Here is a 22,352-nt window from a genome sequence, read left to right as displayed (position 1 = left end):
CTCAGGAATTCAAGACCAGCCTGGGCCACATGGTGAAACCTCGTCTCTGCTAAAAATAGAAGAATTAGCCAGGCGTGGTGGCATGCACCTCTAGTCCCAGCTACTTGGGAGACTGACGAGGGAGGATCATCTGAGCTGAGATCACGCCACTACACTCCAGCCTGGGCAACAGAGTGAGACCCTATCCACCCACCCAAAAAAAATTTCATATCAATTTCATGCCATTGCAATACAATAAATGGGACAAATGCTTGCTAATGTTCATTTTACCTTTGTTGATTAAAAATCGCAATCCCCCCAATACGCTGTTTTACAAATATTTTTAACATTCAAAATCCAATAGAGATGCTGTTAATATGTTAACACTATCTGTGTGCAGCTGTCCATTGGTAAAATCTCAGGGATATTCACTCCAAGCTCCGCACAGGCAAATGTGTATGCTCAAGCTCCTGATAGAAAATGGCATAGTATTTACATATAACATACACGCATCTACTCGTGTACTTTAAATCATCTTTAGATTACTTATAATACCTAATACAATGTAAGTGCTATGTAAATAGTTGTTATATTGTGTTTTAAAATGTGTATTATTAGGCCAGGCGCGGTGGCTCAAGCCTGTAATCCCAGCACTTTGGGAGGCCGAGACGGGCGGATCACGAGGTCAGGAGATCGAGACCATCCTGGCTAACACGGTGAAACCCCGTCTCTACTAAAAAATAACAAAAAAATACCCGGGCAAGGTGGTAGGAGCCTGTAGTCCCAGCTACTCGGGAGGCTGAGGCAGGAGAATTGCATCAACCCGGGAGGCGGAGCTTGCAGTGAGCTGAGATCCGGCCACTGCACTCCAGCCTGGGCGACACAGCGAGACTCCATCTCAAAAAAAAAAAAAAAAAAAAATTATATATGTATTATTTTTATTGTTGTGTTATTATTCTTTAGTGGGTTTACTTTTTGAATGTTTTTGATCCACAGTTCTTTAATCCGCAGATGTGGAACCCATGGATATGGAGGGCTGACTATACATCCCATGCATTGAGAAAATAGGAAATGGCTTAATTTTTATTTGAAAGTGGAAACCTTTGGCTTCAAGCCTGCCATTCAACACTGATGACATTTCAGTCGTGAGCCGCACAGTGGGCTGAGTCCTGGTCACTGCACATCTGCAGCCAGCTGTGCAATCAAGTCTTTGGCATCTTGCATGGTGGATGGTATCTCTGAGCCATTCTTAGTCACGTGGGTTCCAAACAAGAACATCTTCCTGTCATTTCCCACTTCAGATAATGCCAAAGCTTCATGGATATCTGTAATGTGATAGGCTGCTTCAAGATCCTTCATCCGGAGTGGAATAAGAATAAGACAAAGTTGGTTATTTTGCAATCCTTTCAGATAAACACATTTATTACTCTTATTTATTGCTCTCAGTGACCACCCCATTTTCATATAAAGGATATTGTGACTCCATTATTATGAGCCCAGAGGTTGTCTGAATAAAAATGTTTTCATAAGAATTATGCCAGCATTTATGAGTTATCAAAAAAAAAAGTATATTCTGGAATGAAGCTAAGCCAATATAATACCTTCGTTTTCTAAACAGTGCAGTCAATCTGTTTCTAATTTTGTTTGTTTGTTGTTTGTTTAAAGACAGGGTCTTGCTTTGTCGCCCAGGCTGGAGTACAGTGGCAGAATCTTGGTTCACTGCAACCTCCGCCTCCCATGTTCAAGCAATTCTCCTGCCTCACCCTCCTGAGTAGCTGGGACTACAGGTTTGTACCACCGGACCCACTCATTTTAAAAAATATTTTGTAAAGAGGAGCATCTTGCTATGTTGCCCAGGCTGGTGTCGAACTCCTGGCCTCAAGCAATCCTTCCACCTAGGCCTCCCCAACTGCTGGGATTACAGGCATGAGCCACTGCACCCAGTCTAATTTTGTTTTTCCATTTTCCTTTTAATCTTCTAAGATTATTTCAACAGGAGCAATTCTTTTTATTTCTATTTAATAACAGAAATTTGATTCATCTATTGTTTTAGGTCTATATCATACTTTACCAATTATAGTTCTTGCCACTGTGAGTTTTCTTTTGTGCTCATTATTTCTATTGAACAAAAAAATCCTCGACCAATTTTGGGGAGTAGAGGAAGACAGAGAAGGGAATGGAGAGAGAACAGATTGAGACAAGGTGCAGTGGGAAGAGGAGGCTCAGAGGAGAGACAGGGAAAGAGATGGGGGAGTCTTGGAAGAGGGAAAGCCACAGCAAGAGGCAGAGAGGGGAAGACAGGAAGCCTGTGCTTAGGCCGCATGCCAGGGCCAAAACCTCCTTATGATGGAAATGGCAAGGTCAAAACATACATCTTTAACTCTCATACGCCAAGAATTATTTAAGCAAATGACCTGTGACATTCCCTTTCGTAAATACACAGATTCAGCTATAGTTTTCCAGTCCTTTGTGAAAGTTTTTTCACTTCTAAAATTGCGTTTGTAAATGGCTTTTTGTTATTGCATAGCATTCCCCCTAAATTTTAGAAGATCATTTTTAAATCTTTGGAAATAACCTAATATTGTGCCTTTTTTTTTTCTTGTATCAGTATGAACCTATCTTTTTTTTTTTTTTTTTTTTTTTTTTTTTGAGACGGAGTCTCACCCTGTCACCAAGACTGGAGTGCAGTGGCACAATCTCGGCTCACTGCCTCACTGCAACCTCTGCCTCCTAGGTTCAAGCGATTCCCCTGCCTCAGCCTCCCAAGTAGCTGGGATTATAGGTGCATGCCACCACACCCAGCTAATTTTTCTATTTTTAGTAGAGACGGGTTTTCACCATGTTGGCCACGCTGGTCTCCAACTCCTGACCTCAGGTGTTCCACCTGCCTCGGCCTTCCAAAGTGCTGGGATTATAGGCATGGGCCGCTGTGCATGTCCCAAACCTATCAAATTCTATCACTTGGAGCCTGTGGGGCTTTTCCTGATGTGCTGTCCACGGTACTTAGCTGGAGTTGATTACCTTTCCAGATATTGGTAGTTGCCTGTTTGAAACCTGAATTTGTTTAGAGCCTATGCTAACTTTTTGAACAGTGTTAATGGATCCCTTAACATGTGAATGATATCTCGGGTTAATAAATTCACTGGTGGAGTTGAAGAGGAAGAAATAGGAGAGGGAGGGAGGGAGGGTGATGGATGGGAGAAGGGGCTCTCTGTAATGATAAAGCACATCAGGCAAAAATATCTGGTTTATTCCACACTTTCCTGTATGTGCCTTAATAGAGGTCATAACCCAAAGAGTAAAGATGGTAAGATGACTTTTTGAAAACCCTTATGTAATAACTTGAACCAGTGAGTCACCTAAAAGCTTGGACCAAATATTTTGGCCAAGGAATATAAACAAAGATGCATTAATCTTAAACTAGGATATTCAAATCTTTTATCATTAAGGCCCAAAAAAAGCTATAAATGTGATAACAAATGGCTCTGTTTATTCAATTTGATGAAGATAATGGATACAAACCATAAGGCACAGTATTGATAAATTTGAATATTAAAAATGAAAATCACTCGGATGCAGTGGCTCACATCTGTAATCCCAACACTTTGGGAGGCTGAGGTGGGCAGACTGTTTGAGCCCAGGAGTTCAAGACCAGCCTGGGAAACATGGTGAAATCCCATCTCCACAAATAATGCCAAAAAAAAATTAGCTGGGCATGGTGGTGCACACCTGTAATCCCAGTTACTAGGGAGGTTGAGGGAGGAGGATCACCTGAGCCTGGGGAGGTTGAGGCTGCACTGAGCTATGATCATGCCACTATACTGCACTCCAGCCTGGGCAACAAAGTGAGACCCTGTTTAAAAAAAAAAAAAGTCCGAGCGCAGTGACTCACGCCTGTAATTCCAGCACTTTGGGAGGCCGAGGCAGGTAGACTGCTTGAGCCCCGTAGTTTGAGACCAGCCTGGGCAACATGACGAAAACCTGTCTCCACAAAAAATGCAAATTAGCCGGGTGTGCCAGCTCGTGTCTATAGTCCCAGCTACTTGGGAGGCTGAGGTGGGAGAATTGCTTAAGCCTGGGAGGTAGAGTTTGCAGTGAGCCGAGATCACACCACTGTACTCCAGCTTGGGTGATGGAGTGAGACTCTGTCAAAAAAAAAAAAAAAAGAAAAGAAAAGAAAAAAGGAAAAAAAGAAAAGAAAAGAGGGGAGAAGAGGGGAGGGGAGGGAAGAAAATCTTCTGTATAAAAGTAAGCAAAGTAAAATGATAAGCCACCAGGATGCTGGGAAAGATAATTTTAATGCACATTATTAACAAAGGATTATTTTTCCAAATGATATGAGACTCCTACAACTAAAATAAGAAAGATAAACACCCTAGTAGCAATTTGGGAAAACATATTCATAGGCAATTTACAGATGTGGAGACCAATAACTAATAAACTTCTGAAAAAATGTTCAAACTCACAAGTAGTTAAGGAAATGAACATCAGAATAATAAAAAACAAGTTCACCCATCAGACTGGCAAAAATGAAACAGTCTGACAATACCAAGTATTGACAAAAGGATGTAGAGCCGCAAAAACTGTCATATTCTGCTGGTGGAAGAATAAATTGGCGCAACATCTTTGGAAAGTAACTTGGTGATATCTAATAAAACAGAATATGTACAAATCCAAAATCCCAGCAATTATTTTAGGCATATCCACCAGCAAAATGTTCATACACATCCTCAAAGAGACACATACATGAAGGCTCACTGGCAGCACCATTAAGAACAATAAAAAACTGGAAATAATTCAAATTCCCAGCAGTAAGAAAACAATAACATTTTGGCATATTAATGCTATGGAATACTATACAGCTCACTTACATGTACCATGATCTAAATATTTGTAGTTTATGGTACTTAAGATGCTCCACTTAAAAACAAAACAATAAAAGCATCCCTCTCTCTTTTTTTAAATTTTCTTTTGAGACAGTCTGCTGGACTAGCTTCTGTACTGGACTTTAACATAGGCTCCTATTTGAGGTCATCATTTTTAATTACTTAGTTTACTTCCATATACATTCACCCATAGAAGTAGTAGGAGAAAAGTCAGGAATTGAGCTCTTCTATGATTGGCAAACCTAACAATTGAGAAAGGGACTTTAGCATTATAATATTATAGATGTTTAAATTGTTTTTCAATTTTTATTGTGTTAAATACATATCACAAAATTTTTCTCCTTAACCATTTTTAAGTGTACAGTTCAGTGGCATCAAGTATATTCACAATGTTATGCAACTATCACCGCCATCCATCTCCAAAACTTTTATCTGCAAAACTGAAACTCTGTATCCATTAAATGATAACTGCATATTCCTCCCTCCCCCAACTCATGGAAATCACCACTCCACTTTCTATTTTTATGAATCTGACAACTCTAGGTACCTCATATAAATGGAATCAGATAGTATTTACCCTTTTGTGACTGACTTATTCACTTAGCATAATGTTCTCAAGGTTCATCCATGTCGGGACATGTGTCTGAATTTCCTTCCCTTTTAAGGCTGAACAATATCCCATTGTGGCCGGGTGCGGTGGTTCACGCCTGTAATCCCAGCACTTTGGGAGGCCCAGGTGGGTGGATCACTTGAGGCCAAAAGTTCGAGATCAGCATGGCCAACATGGAGAAACTCTGTCTCTACTAAAAATACAAAAATTAGCCGGGTGTGGTGGCATGTGCCTGTAGTCCCAGCTACTCAGGAGGTTGAGGCAGAGAATCACTTGAACCCGGGAGGTGGAGGTTGTGGTGAGCCAAAATTGCGCCATTGCACTCCAGCCTGGGAGACAGAGCAAGACTCTGTCTCAAAAAAATAAATAAATAACTAAATAAAGAATCGGGAGTGGTGGTGCATGCCTGTAATCCTGGCTACTTGGGAGGCTGAGGCAAGCAACTCACTTGAACCCAGGAGGTAATGAGCTGAGATCACACCACTTACACTCTAGCCTGGGTGCTAGAGCAGAATGCTGCCTTAAAAAAAAAAAAAAAAAATCCCTTTGCATGTGTATACCGTATTTTATATATCCATTTATTTTGGGTAGCTTCCATTTTTGGCTGTTATGAGTAATGCTGCTATGAACATATCACAAAAAACATAAAATATATAAAACAAAACAATATAAAACATAAAGAAACATAAAACAGCCAAACATACAAATATCAGTTTGAGTCCCTGCTTTTAATTCTTTTCACTGTATGCCCAGAAGTGGAATTGCTGCATCATAAGGGAATTCTATTTTTGATTTTTTTTTGAGACGGAGTCTCACTCTGTCACCCAGGCTGGAGTGTAGTGGCGCTATCTTGGCTCACTGCAACCTCCGCCTCCCGGGTTCACGCCATTCTCCTGCCTCAGTCTCCCGAGTAGCTGGGACTACAGACGCCCCCGCCACCACTCCCGGCTAATCTTTTGCATTTTTAGTAGAGACGGGGTTTCACCGTGTTAGCCAGGATGGTCAAAATCTCCTGACCTCGTGATCCCCCACCCTTGGCCTCCCAAAGTGCTGGGATTACGGGTGTGAGCCACCGCGCCTTGCCTCTATTTTTGATTCTTTTGGGGAACCATGTTACTGTTTTCCATAGCAGCTCTGCAATTTTACATTCTCACCGACAGTATACAAGGGTTCCAAATTCTCCACATATATTTAATATTTTTAATGCATGTGTAGAGTAAGTTCGGCTCAGTCTGATTGATCTAAAGCAAAACGATTTCTTTATACATGGTAGCCACTCATATTTTGTTGAATCAAATTTAACAATTAACATGTATTTATTGAAGTAAGTTCAACACACATCTGTTGAATTCCTAGCATCCACAAGACAGTATACTAGGTATTACAAGGAACACAAAGATGAATAATAGTCTCTACCTTCAAGGTGTTTATAATCCAAGAGCTCTAATAAACATAAACTGAATTAAATATATAGCTTATTGTTGACTAGCTATTACACATATACATTTTTTGTATTAAATACAAAACTACTGAGTACAATTTATATTTGCACAGATTTTTACCTGTTTGTTTGCAAACACAACCAGAGGAAGTACTGGGTTTGCCGCAATTAGCTGATGAAGGTATTTCTTGGCTTCAGGTAATCGGCTGTGATCTGCTGAATCCACCACAAAGATAAGCAGCAATCCCTTGGATAGGTACGTTTCCGAGTAGGACCGAAAAGGTTCACTGCCACCAACTACAGAGAATAGTAGAGGAAGAAGACACACACACACAAAATTACAGAAGCACCCACCCTGGGAGCAGGGAGGGCACATCCAGATTTCTGAACACAGGACAGGTGTTTTGATAAAATATCACCGTGTTAGAGTGTACCCAGTCCTCAGAGGGACCAGAGGCATGTTAGTGGGGAACTGGTTGGTGAGAAGAACCATCACAAGTGGTTCATTCATTACTGTATCACAAAGGATCAGCAGAGAGATGCGAAATACTACAGGGGATGTCTCCTGATCCCATTGTCCACAGCAGCCATGTCAGCCACTGCATCTTTATCAGTTATAGCTCAGAAAATGGGAGTAAGGCCAGGTACAGTTGCTCACGCCTGTAATCTCAATATTTTGGGAGCCTGAGGCAGGAGGACTGATTGAGCCCAGTAGTTCAAGACCAGCCTGGGCGACAGGGTGAGGCTCTGTCTCTACAAAAATAAAAACTAAAAAATGGGCCGGTGTGGTGGTGTATGCCTGTGGTGCTAACGACTAGGGAGGTTGAAGCAGGAGGATCACTTGAGCCCAGGAAGTGCAGTGGCGTGAACATGGCTACAGTGAGCTGTATTTGCGCCACCACACTCCAGAGCGAGACCCCACCTATCTAAAAAAAAAAAAAAAAAAAGGAAAGAAAAAGAAAAAGAAAATGGGAGTATGCTACTAAAATAATTAAGACTGGAAAAGGATGGTAGGATAAAATATACATTAAAATAAATTTTAAATGAACTGAATTCATTGGCTAGTCTCACTTGCACAATTTTTTTCCTTTGTCAAAATCCTAGAAATAACTTCTCCTCTTAATATTGCACAGAGTTAACATGATCCTGTGGGTATTCAGGAATATTTGCTTCAGAAAAAAAAATGCCTTTTGATTACTTCATCCTGCTGATTCTTCCCAGAATAAACTTTTTTGGTTAATGATAATAACATATATACAATGGATTTTGTTTTCATTTTTGTCCTAGGAGGAGTATTGGCAAACCATGGCCCACAGTTCAAATCTGACCAACTGCCTATTTTTGTACAGCTCACTAGGTAAAAATAGCTTTTACATGTCTAAATACTAGAGGAAAAAAAAAAGGTAGAATAACATTTTCTAACACAGGACTATTATATCAAATTTAGATTTTGGTGCCCAGAAATAAAGTTTTATAGTAACATTGAACATATAGAACATATTGTCTATGACTGCTTTCTCAAGACAGAGTTGAGTGACTGCAATAGAGAGCAGGTGGCCTGCAAAGCATAAATTAGTTCCTATGTAGTCCTTGACAGAAAAACTTTTTGCACCTCTGTTTCAAGAACTTAACAAAAGTATTTTAAATGCTAACAAGAAAGGATCTTTGCCTTCCCTTTGGCTTCCTTTGTACAGAGGTAGGCTACTCATTCTTTGAAGTATTTTGTGTTTTTAATTTGTTAAAATAGTGCTGTGTGACCTTCTAAGTAACTCATATGGTTTTAACACACTTAGTTAAAACATCAGTGGACGTTTGGGTTGTTCCTCATTTCTTGCTGCAATAAACAATGCTGCTGTAAACATTTTTGTATTTGTCTCCTGAGGTCCGTACAAGCAAGAGTTTCTCCAGTTATCTAAGCATGGAACTAATGCCAAATGCGCCAAATTATTTTCCAAAGAAGTTGTTACCAATACACACTCTGCCAACAGCTAATAGCCAATAAGTTTCCTCTATATCCACATCCTCTTTTTATTTTTATTTTATTTTTCCTTGAGACAAGGTTGTGCTCTGTCATCCAGGCTGGAGGGCAGTGGTGCAATCTCCACTCACTGCAACCTCCACCTTCTGGGCTCAAGCGATCCTCCTTTCTCAGTCTCACCAGTAGCTGGGACTACAAGCACGAGCCACTAAGCCTGGCTAATTTTGTATTTTCTGTAGAGCTGGGGTTTCGCCATGTTGCCCAGGCTGGTCTTGAACCCTTGAACTCCAGTGATCCACCCACCTTGGCTTCCCAAAGTGTTGGAATTACAGGAGTGAGCCACTGCACCCGGCCACATCCTCTTCAAAACTTGATATTATCAGATTTCTTTTTTTTTTTTTTTTTTGCCTAATTTGAATTCTACTTACTGATCAAGTTGAGTATTTTTCATATGTTCACTTCTAATTTGTTTTATGTGAAATGTTATTCATGTCTTTTGCCAATGTTTTTATGTTGTTTTTATTTGTAGGAGTTCTTTATATATTCTGGATACTAGGCATTTGCTTGGATGTGTTGCATGTATCTTCTCCTGTTTTGTGGCATCTTTTTAATGAACAGATGTTTTCCATTTTAATGTAGTTACATTTATCCATCTTTCTTATGGTTATTATTTTTTGTATCCTGTTTAAAAAATCTTTCTCTATCCTGAAGTCATAAGGATAGTCTATATTTTCTCCACAAAGCTTTTTACATTTGGCTTTTATCCATCGGAAATTGATGTATACATTTGTATGCATAGGAGGCAGGAAACTAATTTCATTTTTATTCCATGTTGTCCCTGCACCATTTATTGAATAGTTTCCCAAGTGGACTCTCTGGTCTGTTCCTTTGGTCATTCTGTTCATTCTTGTGCCAACACCACACATTTTAATTTCATAGCTTTATAATAAGATTTGATACTTGACAGGACAAGTCCATCTTTCTTACTAATTTCTTCGAGTGTCTTGACTTTCTTTACTCCTTTGCTCACCCATGTCAATTTTAGCCTCAGCTTGTCAAACTCTTTTTAAAAAATCTTGTTGAGCTATTGATTGGAATTGAATTGTATCTAAATGTCAATTTGGGGAGAATTAATTTTTTTTGATATAATGTCTACCTATTCATGAAAACTGTATTATGTCTCTATTTAGGTCTTTCAGTGTTATTCAATGATATCTACAGATTTTCTCTGTATAGATAGACACATTTTTTTGTTTGGTTTATTCCTATCTTTTGTTGCTATTGAAAATGGCTGCATGCTGCTGGGTAATAGAAATACAATTAATTTTATATTGTTATATACAGTTGTCTTGCCAAGCTCTTATCATTTCTAATAATTTGAAGGGTGTTTTAGGCTTTCTTTGAAGACAATCATATAACTTGTAAATAAGTATTGTTTTATTTCTTCCCTTCTAATTCTTATGCCTTTTATTTCTTTTTCTCAAACTGACTAGAACCTCCTGTATAATGTTGAATGAAATTTTTTTTTTTTTTTTTTTTTTTTGAGATGTAGTTTTGCTCTTGTCATCCAGGCTGGATGGAAAGCAGTGGCACGATCTTGGCTCACTGCAACCTCCACCTCCCGGGTTGAAGCAATTCTCCTGCTTCAGCTACTCCTGAGTGTCTGGGATTACAGGCACCTGCCACCATGCCCGGCTAATTTTTGTCTTTTTAATAGAGACAGGGTTTCACCATGTTAGGCCAAGCTGGTCTTGAACTCCTGACTTTAAGTGAGTGATCCGCCCCCCTTGGCCTCCCAAAGTGCTGGAGTTACAGGCATCAGTCACCACACCTGGCTATTTTTCAAATGTTAAACCAACCTTTCATTCTTGGAGAAACTCATCTGGTGATATATTATCTCTTTAATATATTAACTGAATTTAGTTTACTACAATTTTGTTCAGATTTCTGCATTTCCATTTCTCATACTCTTTGCTGGTTTGGATATACAGTGACCTCATACTGTGAGTTGGAGAGCATTTCTTTTTTTCCCCTATTCTCTGAAAGAATTTATGTAAGATTAAGATTGATAAGAGCCCACCTATAAACCAACTGATCGGGTGTTTTTCATTATAGGATGATTTTTTGCTATTGATTTCTTTAGAAGCTTTAAATTATTCAATATTCCTATTTCTTCTTGAGTCCATTTTCCTAAGACACATATTTGGAGGATTTTTGCCACTTATCCAGGACTTTATATCTATTGATACAAATTTGTTAACACAGGTATTATACTCTTGTCATCTTAATGAATGATATGCTCTTTTTCCTTCATGACATTACTTATTTGTGGTTTCCAGATTTTCCTTAATGAATTTCACCAGAAATTTGTCTATTTTGTTTATCTATTCAAGGAACTAACTTTTGACTTTGCTGATCTTTGCTACTGTGTCTTCATCAATTTCATTCACTTCGTGTCTTTATCATCTCTCCCTCAACCTCTTTGGTTTTATTCTGTTGTTCTTTTACCTAATTTACATTGCATATTTAACTTATACGTTTTCAGCTATTTTCCTTTCAGCTATAAGCATTTAAGATTATAAATGCTTTAAATGCTAGTTTTGATCAGTAGATTTTGTCATCTTCTTTTTTGAGACATGGTTTCACTCTGTTGCCCAGGCTGGAATACAGAGGCATGATCACGGCTCACTGCAACTTCTGCCTTCTGGGCACAAACGATCCTCCTGCCTCAGCCTCCAGAGTAGCTGGGACTACAGGCATGCACCACCATGCTCAGCTCATTTTTTGTATTTTTTGTAGAGGTAGGATTTTGCCATGTTGCCCAGGTTGTTCTCAAACTCCTGGACTCAAGCAATCCACCTGCCCTGGCCTCTCAAAGTGCTGGGATTACAGATGTGAGCCACTATGCCTAGCCTGAACTCATATTTGATTAATCTTAATTTACGAGAATACTGGGGGTCTTTGCTCCAGAATTAGAAACTGGGGGAGCTACTGACTGGGAGCATGTTAGCACTCTTCCAGGGGCCCTCATGTCATGCAGGCATCTTAGTGCTTTCCTATTTTGTCTCAGGCCCACTGCAGATTAAATACTGGTATGTGCCTCTAGATAACACCGCTTTTTCATTTGCTTATCTACTGTGGCTGTCACTGCAGTTTCAACTCATGAGTTGTTTTATTTTTCTGTCTTTGGAAGGAGGGAAAGGGCAGGAAGAGTAAAGCAGGTAGCCTTGCAAATTTGTCTTACTTGTTGCAAGTTCATCAATGCTTTAAAAAATAAATTTTAGGCCGGGCGCGGTGGCTCAAGCCTGTAATCCCAGCACTTTGGGAGGCCGAGGCGGGTGGATCACAAGGTCAGGAGATCGAGACCATCCTGGCTAACACGGTGAAACCCCGTCTCTACTAAAAATACAAAAAACTAGCCGGGCGTGGTGGCGGGCGCCTGTAGTCCCAGCTACTCAGGAGGCTGAGGCAGGAGAATGGCGTGAACCTGGGAGGCGGAGCTTGCAGTGAGCCGAGAACGCGCCACTGCACTCCAGCCTGGGTGACACAGCGCGAGACTCCGTCTCAAAAAAAATAAATAAATAAAATAAATAAATAAATAAATAAATAAATTTTAACCAGGATTTGTGGTTTTGTCACAGAAAGGCCCTTCAAAAACTATAATAGGAACTGAAATCTCTCCATTTATTTTTGCCACTACTTTTTAGTGCATAAACTAAAAGAATTTTTTTTTAAAGATTAAGATGATCTGTAGAATGTTGATGAAGAGATATAGGCAAAATTATATGTGAATATATCATTTCTACAAATAGGCTTATACAATAAAACTTCACCTCCCACCAATCCCCAACATACTCCAAGTGTTACACGATAGCATAGCAGCCCATACAGGTTTATATCACTGAATACCACTGGATGCTGCAGCCTAAAAAAAGCCTCCTTAGAAGCTATGCCTGTGGCATTATGAAAACTTACCTAAATTGATGGCTTAATATAGCCACTGTGAAGATACACATTTTAAAACTTAAAGGTTGCAAGTGTAAACTGCTATTCTTCTTCAGGATATTGATGATTATGATAAAAATTGGGAACACAGTTAGCACTTAATACATTTTTGTTGAATATGTACTATTTGCCAGACATTGGGTATATATTGTTGAACAAAGCAAGTATAGCAAAAGTTACCATCTAGTTCGGTGGACAGATCAAAAACAAATAAAAATAAATAGTGAATGTTATTAAAAACCTTATGGAGGAAGCAAACAGCATTGGGGAACATACTTAGAAAGAATGATTTTATGGGCTGGGTGCAGTGGTTCACGCCTGTTATCCGAGCACTTTGGGAGGCCAAGGTGGGTGGATAACCTGAGGTCAGGAATTCGAGACCAGCCTGGCCAACATGGTGAAACCCCGTCTCTACTAAAAATACAAAATAATTAGCCGGGCATGATGGTGTGTGCCTGTAATCCCAGCTACTCACGAGACTGAGGCGACAGAATCACTTGAACCCGGGAGGCACAGGTTGCAGTGAGCTCAGATTGCACCACTGCACTCCAGCCTGGGTGACAGAGCAGGACTCTGTCTCAAAAAAAAAAAAAAAAAAAAAGAATGATTGATTTTATGGGGCCATGTAAGCTAATCCCTGAAGGTTGAGGAGCAAGCCATCATGGGAAGAGCAGGGGTAGTAGTATGTCTGACAGAAGGCACACCCAAGAAAGCTCTTGTAAAAGGAGAGAAAGAAAGGAGTACAATAAGCCTGGGGTGAGGTAAGGTTAGGGAGGAGGCAGTTTATGAAGAGCCTCATGGGCCATAATAAAGACTTTCGATTTTATTACAAGGATGAGATCTCCACTGAAGAGTTTTAAGTTAGCAAATGATAAGTATGTGTTAAAATACTGCTCTTCATAAACAGATAAAAGCCAAAGTAAAAAGGTGACTATAACAATCTAAGTAATAGATGATTGAGGTTCCGACTTGCATAGAGGCAGTAGAAAGGATGTAACCAATGCATTTGAGAGATGCATTGGAGCTGGCAAAATTCATAGTGTTTTACTTGTGGACTGGAGGTGGGGATGCAAAAGGAGGAGTCAAGGGTGACTCTCAGGTTTCTGGCTAGAGCAACCTGATGGGTATGGAGCCATTTACTGACCAGAAGATTACAGGGAAAGGAACAGATATGGGAAAAATCAAGCATTTTGTTTTTCCCTTGTTAGGTTTGAGGACTTGGATATGTTTGGGCTGGATAGATAAATTTGGGAGCCATTAGCTTATAGATGGTATTTAATGCCATATGGATGGATGAATGTGTAAAGAGAAGACAAGAGGACTTGACCCAACTTCAGGAGAGAGTAATATTTACAGGTGGTGACTCCAGAATTACTATCCAGTAGGGGCCTGTGGACTGCCATCTATTTAGAAGAAGAGGTTTGGAGCTTGTCTATAATTTTATTTGCAGAGAAGCAAGCACAATGTACTTAAACTTAGATTGCATGCTCATTTGCAGCAGTGTGGGAAGAAGGCTGATTACAGGAGATTATAGGAGGGAGTGCTAAAGCCTTCCTCTAAACTCCCCCTTTATCACCACTACTGTAAAAAGGAGAACATCAAAAAAGCAAAAAGTGATTCCCCCCACAGTGTACCTGGGTATTAAAGTACACATCCATTCTAAAAGTCTAGGAAAATTTGATTCAGTGTTAGTTTTCATAAAGACTCAATGTTGCTAACATCATGTCTGGCTTAAGAGAGAATAAAATGTGGCTATCTTGTAACTAAGGAACAGAGAGCTTACTCTCCAGGAACTCCATTTGGCCATCTTCAGTGTTGATGCAAACTGCATTGAAACCTTGGGTGGGTGCCACACTATGCTGGACTCTGTTTGAAGCTAGAGAGTGGAGGACACTGGTTTTTCCTGCTCCATCCAGGCCCAGCACTAGGATTTGCTTGTTTTTCTCCTGTGAAACAAAAGATAAATCAATAAGCCCATGCTATCAGGGGCTCATTTTTCTGGGTCTTGGCAGTGGGCCTGCCTGTGGTAGAATCCAATAATATTCTTGGAATTGTAACCAGAATAAAACTTCACGGGCCAGGTGGCTCACACCTGTAATCCCAGCACTTTGGGAGGCTGAGGCAGGAGGATCTCTTGAGGTCAGAAGTTCCAGACCAGCCTGGCCAACATAGTGAAACCCCATCTCTACTAAAAACACAAAAAATTAGCCAGGTGTGGTGGCGTGCACCTGTAAGTCCAGCTACTTGGTAGGCTGAGGCACAAGAATCACTTGAACCCAGGAGGCAGAGGTTGCAGTGAGCTGAGACTGCACACTGAACTCCAGCCTGAGGAACAGAGCAAGACCCTGTCTCGAAAAAAAAAAAAAAGGATAAAACTTCACGAATATTTTATAGGTCTAGAACAAACTATACCAACCAGTGAACATTTTCTAATTAGCTGTTCATTATGTGATACTAATTTTACATCCCTCCTCCATCCCCTAACTCCTGATCAGTCTATCAAATAAATACTACCAGCATTTATGAGTAGTGCTATAGATTACAGGACCAATTTTCAGACTTCATTTTGCTTCTTGAATTCGTGTCTATGAATTGGAGACTGCACCTGAGTTCATTTTGTTTGGGGTCTTGGGACCTCCGTGGTGCATGTATTGACTGTGCCACTCAGTGCATAAGCATCTAAGGTCTCAATTATTAATTTCGCCTGTCTTCACAATTGAATAACTAGATTGTAAGATCTCAGAGAAAGGTTTCCCTCTTATACATTTTTTTTTTTTGAGATGGAGTCTTGCTCTGTCACCCAGGGTGGAGTGCAGTGGCATGATCTGGGCTCACTGCAATCTCCGCCTCCTGGGTTCAAGCGATTCTCCTGCCTCAGCCTCCCGAGTAGCTAAGATTACAGGAGCACGCCACCACGTCCCACAATTTGTATTTTTACTACAAACGGGGTTTCACCATGTTGGTCAGGCTGGTCTCGAACTCCTGACCTCGTGATCTGCCCACCTTGGCCTCCCAAAGTGCTGGGATTACAGGCATGAGCCACCACACCAGGCCTCCCTCTTATACTTTTTAATATAAGTATCACAATTAAATGAAAAGGTTATAGAAATTATTAAGCCAGTTTCAATCACAAATTAATATTTGTTTTAAAAACAGACGAACTTGGGAGGCCAAGGCAGGCAGATCACCTGAGGTCGCAAGTTCGAAACGAGCCCGGCCAATACAGTGGAACCCTGTCTCTACTTAAAATACAAAAAATTAGCCGGGCATGGTGGCAGGTGCCTGTAGTCCCAGCTACTCCAGAGGCTGAGGAAGGAGAATGGCGTGAACCTGGGAGGCGGAGCTTGCAGTGAGCTGAGATTGCACCACTGCACTCCAGTCTGGGCAAGAGAGCGAGACTCCGTCTAAAAAAAAAAAAAAATTAGCCAGGTGCAGTGGTGGGCACCTGTAATCCCAGCTGCTCGGGAGGCTGAGGCAGGAGAATCACTTGAACCTCAGAGGCGGAGGTTGCAGTGAGCCGAGATGGCGCCATTGCACTCCAGCCTGGGCAACACAGCAAGACAACATCTCAAAGAAACAAACAAAAAAACAAACTGATGAACTTGAAGTAAACTTAGACAGAAGCATTCTAGTCTGGGCGTCGTGGCTCTCATCCAGCATTTTAGGAAGCTAATGCAGGTGGATCACTTGAGGCCAGGACTTTGGAACCAGCCTGGCCATCACGGCATAACCCTGCCTCTACCAAAAATACAAAAATCAGCCGGGCATGGTGGCACATGCCTGTAATCCCAGCTACTCAGGAGGCTGAGGCATGAGAATTGCTTGAACCTGGGAGGTGGAGATTGCAGGAGCTGAGATGACACCACTGCACTCCAGCCTGGGTGACAGAGACTCCATTCCCCCTGACCCCCCCAAAAAAAAGAAAAGAAAAAAAAAGAAAGAAGCATTCTATCAATGTATTAGCCTTAGAATTTTTATGGCAAATGACTGAGGGACAGAAGGGCAGGCTGGTGTGAAGATCGTTCAGAGTGCTCCGAAATGTGGTTTCCAGGGTGTAAACTTTAACATAAAGACTTGTACAGAGAGCATGATCTATGAAGGCCATACAGTGTATAACAGAATTTGAAAAAAAGTAGGCCGGTGCAGTGGCTCACACCTGTAATCCCAGCACTTTGGGAGGCCGAGGAGGGTGGATCACCTGAGGTCAGGAGTTTGAGATCAGCCTGACCAACATGGTGAAATCCCATCTCTAGTAAAAATACAAAATTAGCCGGGCATGGTGGCGCATACTAGTAATCCCAGCTATTGAGGAAGCTAAGGCAGGAGAATCACTTGAACCTGGGAGGTGGCGGTTGCAGTGAGCCGAGATCGTGCCATTGCACTCCAGCCTGGGCAACATGAGTGAAACTCCGTCTCAAAAAAAAAAAAACGTACTTATTTGTTCTTAGAGCAAATCTTTGATGGTTCTTAAAGTAAATTGTATTTTCATAGGTGTCTTCCATCCCTGGCTCTTCTCCATTCCCTTCAGTTGCATCTAAATGTTATGATGTCATTCTGAGAGTGTGTCAAGGTAAGGAAGAAGGGCAAGGGAGACTTCACTGGATGGCTTACAATTGCATGTTTTTAAGCAATACCGGCACCAAGAAATGGCAGCCAAGAGTGGATTATGTCCTGTCAGTCTTCACCAGAGGCACCATTCAGCCTACCCCGACATACTTCATTCATTCTAAGATACACATTCCGCCCCCCACATTCCACATTTTAACATCTCTGAAATTAGGATGTCTTTGACAATTGAGAGTATATCATATTTTGATTGGCAGAATTATTTATTTATTTATTTTTGAGACAGAATCTCGCTCTGTGGCCTAGGGTGGAGTGCAGTGGCACGATCTTGGCTCACTACAACCTCTGCCTCCCAGGTTCATGTGATTTTCCTGCCTCAGCCTCCCGAGTAGCTGTGATTACAGGCACATGCCACCATGCCCAGCTAATTTTTTTGTATTTTTAGTAGAGATGGGGTTTTGCCATGTTGGCCAGTCTGTTCTGAAACTCCTGACCTCAGGTGATCTGCCCGCCTTGGCCTCCCGAAGTGCCGGGATTACAGGTGTGAGCCACCGTGCCGGCTTTTTTTTTCTTTCTTAGTGGTACCTAGACTAACGACATCTTAGGTCCTATAAAATAGTGTGAATAAAAAGCAGTTCCCAGGCCAGGCACAGTGGCTCTTGCCTGTAATCCCAGCACTTTGGGAGGCTGTTGGGATCAAGCTCCCCAAAATCTGGCCATAAACTGGCCCCAAAACTGGCCATAAAAAAAATCTCTGCAGCAATGTAAAATGTCCATAATGGCCATAATGCCCAAGCTGGAAGGTTGTGGGTTTACAGGAATGAGGGCAAGGAACAGTTTCCGCCCAGGGCGGAAAACTGCTTAAAGGCATTCTTAAGCCACAAACAAAAGCCTGAGTGATCTGTGTCTTAAGTGCATGTTCCAGCTGCAATTAATTCGGCCCATCCCTTTGTTTCCCTTAAGAGATACTTTTGGTTAATTTAGTATCTATAGAGACAATGCTAATGACTGGTTTGCTGTTAATAAATATGTGGGTAAATCTCTGTTTGGAGATTTCAGCTCTGAAGGCTGTGAGACCCCTGATTTCCTACTTCGCACCTCTATTTCTGTGTGCGTGTCTTTAATTCCTCTAGGGACACTGGGTAGGGTCTCCCCAACCGAGCTGGTCTCGGCAGGAGGCCAAGGTGGGTGGATCGCTTGAGTTCAGGAGTTGAAGACCAGCCTGGGCAACATGGCGAAACCCCATCTCTACCAAAAATACAAAAATTAGCTAGGCATGGTGGTGTGCACCTGTATTCCCAGCTACTTGGTAGGCTGAGGTGGGAGGATGCCTTGAGCCTGGGAGTTGGAGGTTGCAGTGAGCCGAGATCACGCCACAGTACTCAAGCCTGGGCGACAGAGCCAGACTGTCTCAAAACAAAAACAAAAACACCAGTTCCCTTTCCAACCACATGGCTGTCCCTACGCCCATCCTACCTAGAAATTCTGCATTCAGGCTTCCTCACATTTATCTTCTTGAGACTAAGGAAAGCTGAATTTGTAAAACAGAGTTCAGACACAAAATGTGATGCTGAACACCATTGGTTTTTTGTCAGAAGTTATTCCTTTAGCCAAATATGGGTCTATGTAGTATGTGTTTTACCAGAGATCAAATATCTGTTAATCCGTGGTGGCTCACGCCTGTAATCCCAGCACTTTGGGAGGCCGAGGCAGGCGGATTGCTGGAGCCCAGGAGTTTGAGATCAGCCTGGGCTACATGGCGAAACTCCATCTCTACACAAAAATACAAAAATTAGCTGGACATGGTGGCGTGCGCCTGTAGTGCCAGTCACTGAGGTTGGGAGATGGGGGCGGTGCCAGGCTGAGGTGGGAGGATCCCTCCAGCCTGAGCGGCAGAGTGAGACCCTGTCACAAAAAAGAAAACAGAAAACAAAACAAAACAAAACAAAAAAACAACAACTGTGTTAATCATTCAAATTGTTTAGAACCAGATCGTAGCTCTAAGCCAAGGAGCCAGTTCAGGAACTCCAGGAGCACAGAGACCATCCAGCTGACCCAAACAATGCCAAGTTTTTAAGACCTGTCAGTTAAAACTTTTCCGCCATGCATTCAGGGTACTGGTGGTCTGAAAACAATGAAGGCATCAACTGCAGCGTCCCCAACACCTCCTGCATTCTGGAACCCTGCCCCTTCTGACAAAGAACGCATTCACTGCAAAGAGGGCCTGCGTGCGGGGAGGGTTCGGGACTGGTTTCTAAATGTGGTCAGGTGGTCTGTGCGCTAGTGTTGCGCGCTGGACAGATCCAAGGGCAGTAGAGGGGCCGTTCGCCATGTCCCCATTAAGACCGAGATCACTTGTCCCTCAACACTAGACCCGACGAAGGTTAAGACACAGGGGTAACGATACGGGCGAGGGTGGGCAGGGGGTCCGGGAAAAAGGGGCTGGCGATGGGTCGTTCAAAGTTTGGCACATCGCTTTCATCCATAGGTAAATAGCCCTCAGTTGAGATCCATTCCCTCCCGCGCGGGTCGGGGGCCTCCAACGTAACAGAGACAGCGCCGGGGTCTGAAAGCCGACAATGGCCTTGGGGCAAGGGGTCCTGGACACTGGATCTCTTACCAGCGGCTCGAGCGGGGTCCTTGTCAAGGTGCTGTCCTTGTTCTCCCCTTCCTCTTCTTGTCCCTTAAATTGTTCCTTCTCTTTCTTTGTCTCCTTCCCTTGCTTTGTCCTTTTTTCCTCTTTCTCTTCTCTCTTTCTCCTCTCCTGCTTCTCTTGCTTCTCCTTTTCTTTTTCTTTAATTTTCTGCTCCACCTCCTTTCTTTTCACTTTCTCTTCCTTTCCCTTTTCTCTGATTTTCTCCTTCTCCGTCTTCTTTTCCTTCTCTTTCTTCTTCACTTTCCCCCTCTCCATCCCCAGCGCCGCGGTTTCCTTCCCTCCCGCCGCGTGCCCGCGTGCTGAGCGGTGGCTCCGGGCCCCAGGTGTGGCTCCCAAGGTGCACGCCTGACGGAGACGTAGGCCCCGCGGCGTAGACAACCCGCGGGAGCCGCCAACCCCGGCAGCGCCGCCAACAGCCGCTCACCTGGCGGATGCAGGGCTTCTTGCAGCAGATTCGCTGAATCCGCAGGGGCACGCAAAGAGGGAAGGGCGGAGGCGTACGGGATGGGTTGAGCCCAGCCAAGCGAAACCAAGAGGTCCCAACCAGGACGCGGACAGCTCGGCGGGGTATATATCATTGCTGCAGAAAAAGCGTCACTTGCGCGATTCCCTCGGGCCGGACAGGGTGGCTGAGGAGAGCCTTCCACGCGGGCCGCAACCTAAGCAACCTTAGCGTCTGACGTCTCCGGCTTCAATCCCGAGCCCGGCCAGCCTACGCGAAGAACCCCTGGGGCGCCAGAGTCCAAAGGTTCCGGGGAGGATTCTCAGCCTTCCGCCAGCTGTCAACCACGAGCCTGTACTGCTCATGTCGTGTATTTCTCCGCCCTCTCCCGAGTAAACTCCACTAGGAGTGTCTCCAGACTACTACCCAGGATTATTAAAGACAGATAGAAGAACGTGAATGGGTTCCATTGTTTTAAGTTCCTTTTTTTTTTTTTTTTTTGAGACAGTCTGTCACTAAGGCTGGAGCGTAGTAGTGCGATCTCAGCTCGCTGCAACCTCCCGCCTCCCGGATTTAAGCGATTCTCCTGCCTCAGCCTCCCAAATAGCTGGGATTACAGGCGTGAGCCACCACGCCCGGCTAATTTTTGTATTTTTAGTAGAGACGGGGTTTCACCACGTTGGCCAGACTGGTTTCGAACTCCTGACCTCAAGTGATCCACCCGCCTCGGCCTCCCAAAGTGCTGGGATTACAAGCATGAGTCAGCGTGCCCCGCTTGTATTTCGCTTTTTAAAAAATTATTCAGAGATAGCCTGCCAGAATCACAGCTGCTAGTAATGCTCAGTATTAAAACCAAAACCTAATGGTCTAGTCACTCCTAATTATCTAATAAATGGTAAATAAGGCACACGAGGTGGTTTTCAAAGGTGGTATTGTTTCTCAAACTGACTAAGAAATATCTGGAGGGTTCCTTTTATCTTGCTAAACTGAACTCTTCAGTATATTTCAGTTTAGCACAATTATTTATTTATTTTTTGAGACAGTCTCACTCTGTCCGCCAGGCTGGAGTGCAGTGGCACGATCTCGGCTCACTGCAACTTCCACCTCCCAGGTTCAAGCAATTCTCCTGCCTCAGCCTCCCGAGGAGGTAGGATTACAGGCGTGCGCCATCACGCCCAGCTAATTTTTGTATTTAGTAGAGATGGGGTTTCACCATGTTGGCCAGGCTGGTCTCGAACTTCTGACTTCGGGTAATCTGCCCACCTCAGCCTCCCAAAGTGCTGGGATTACAGGCGTGAGCCACCGCACCTGTCCAGCACAATTATTATTATTTTTTGAGACAGAGTTTCACTCTTGTTGCCCAGGCTGGAGTGCAATGGCACGATCTCAGCTCACTGCAACCTCTGCCTCCCAGGTTCAAGCGAGTCTCCTGCCTCAGGCTCCCGAGTAGCTGGGATTACAGGCATGAGCCACCATGCCCGGCTAATTTTGTATTTTTAGTAGAGACGGGGTTTCTTCATGTTGGTCAGGTTGGTCTCGAACTTCCGACCTCAGGTGATCTGCCCGTCTCGGCCTCCCAAAGTGCTGGGATTACAGGTGCGAGCCACCGTGCCCGGCCACAATTATTTTTTAATGCAATAAACTTATTTTCCTTCATTGTATCTGTTTCAAATAGACTTGTAAGGAACAATGAATGGCAGGTTCCAGAAGGTTTGAGTGATGCAATGATTTTTAAGGTTGGCTGTTCCCAATAGCATTGGAATTGCTATGCTTAATCACTTTTTCAAAG

General features: G+C 42.8%; 1 protein-coding gene and 2 long non-coding RNA genes across 4 annotated transcripts in view; 2 read left to right on the top strand and 1 right to left on the bottom strand.

Annotated features, from left to right (window-relative positions):
• Positions 1 to 1,039: 1,039 nt before the first annotated feature.
• Positions 1,040 to 21,042, bottom strand: LOC105463555 (ARF like GTPase 9). The gene is made up of 4 exons (XM_011710732.3): positions 20,086 to 21,042; positions 14,683 to 14,845; positions 7,038 to 7,213; positions 1,040 to 1,332 (listed from the first exon to the last, which is right to left on the bottom strand). The coding sequence occupies exons 1-4, from the start codon at positions 20,374 to 20,376 to the stop codon at positions 1,153 to 1,155; spliced, it is 810 nt and encodes a 269-aa protein (XP_011709034.2). The 5' UTR covers positions 20,377 to 21,042; the 3' UTR covers positions 1,040 to 1,152.
• LOC139362383 (uncharacterized) overlaps positions 8,201 to 22,352 on the top strand; it is a 33,630-nt gene continuing 19,478 nt past the window's right edge. Inside the window, exons 1-2 of the long non-coding RNA XR_011621198.1 lie at positions 8,201 to 8,273; positions 17,391 to 17,469. This is a non-coding gene — a long non-coding RNA (uncharacterized lncRNA). The remainder of the gene's footprint in view (positions 8,274 to 17,390; positions 17,470 to 22,352) is intronic.
• LOC139362382 (uncharacterized) lies at positions 19,711 to 20,843 on the top strand. Of its 2 annotated transcripts, XR_011621197.1 has the most exons (3): positions 19,711 to 19,848; positions 19,954 to 20,113; positions 20,708 to 20,843. It is a non-coding gene; the product is annotated as an uncharacterized lncRNA (long non-coding RNA). The 2 variants fall into 2 exon arrangements; XR_011621196.1 differs by lacking the exon at positions 20,708 to 20,843 and having other exon boundaries at positions 19,711 to 19,862.

Source organism: Macaca nemestrina, chromosome 3, assembly GCF_043159975.1.
Source record: "Macaca nemestrina isolate mMacNem1 chromosome 3, mMacNem.hap1, whole genome shotgun sequence".
NCBI classification, from domain to species: domain Eukaryota; kingdom Metazoa; phylum Chordata; class Mammalia; order Primates; family Cercopithecidae; genus Macaca; species Macaca nemestrina.
Note: the sequence above shows the minus strand (reverse complement) of the source record. Positions and strands in the feature narration are given on the sequence as shown.

What these genes read in the sequence shown, in the direction of transcription:
- LOC105463555 (XM_011710732.3), bottom strand. Translation starts at nt 20,376, where the DNA reads ATGGAGAGGGGGAAAGTGAAGAAGAAAGAGAAGGAAAAGAAGACGGAG. An exon ending in CCAAATGGAGTTCCTGGAGA is followed by an intron (nt 7,214 to 14,682) that starts GTAAGCTCTCTG and finishes TATTCTCTGTAG; the next exon opens with TTGGTGGCAGTGAACCTTTT. An exon ending in TTGTGTTTGCAAACAAACAG is followed by an intron (nt 1,333 to 7,037) that starts GTAAAAATCTGT and finishes CTCCGGATGAAG; the next exon opens with GATCTTGAAGCAGCCTATCA.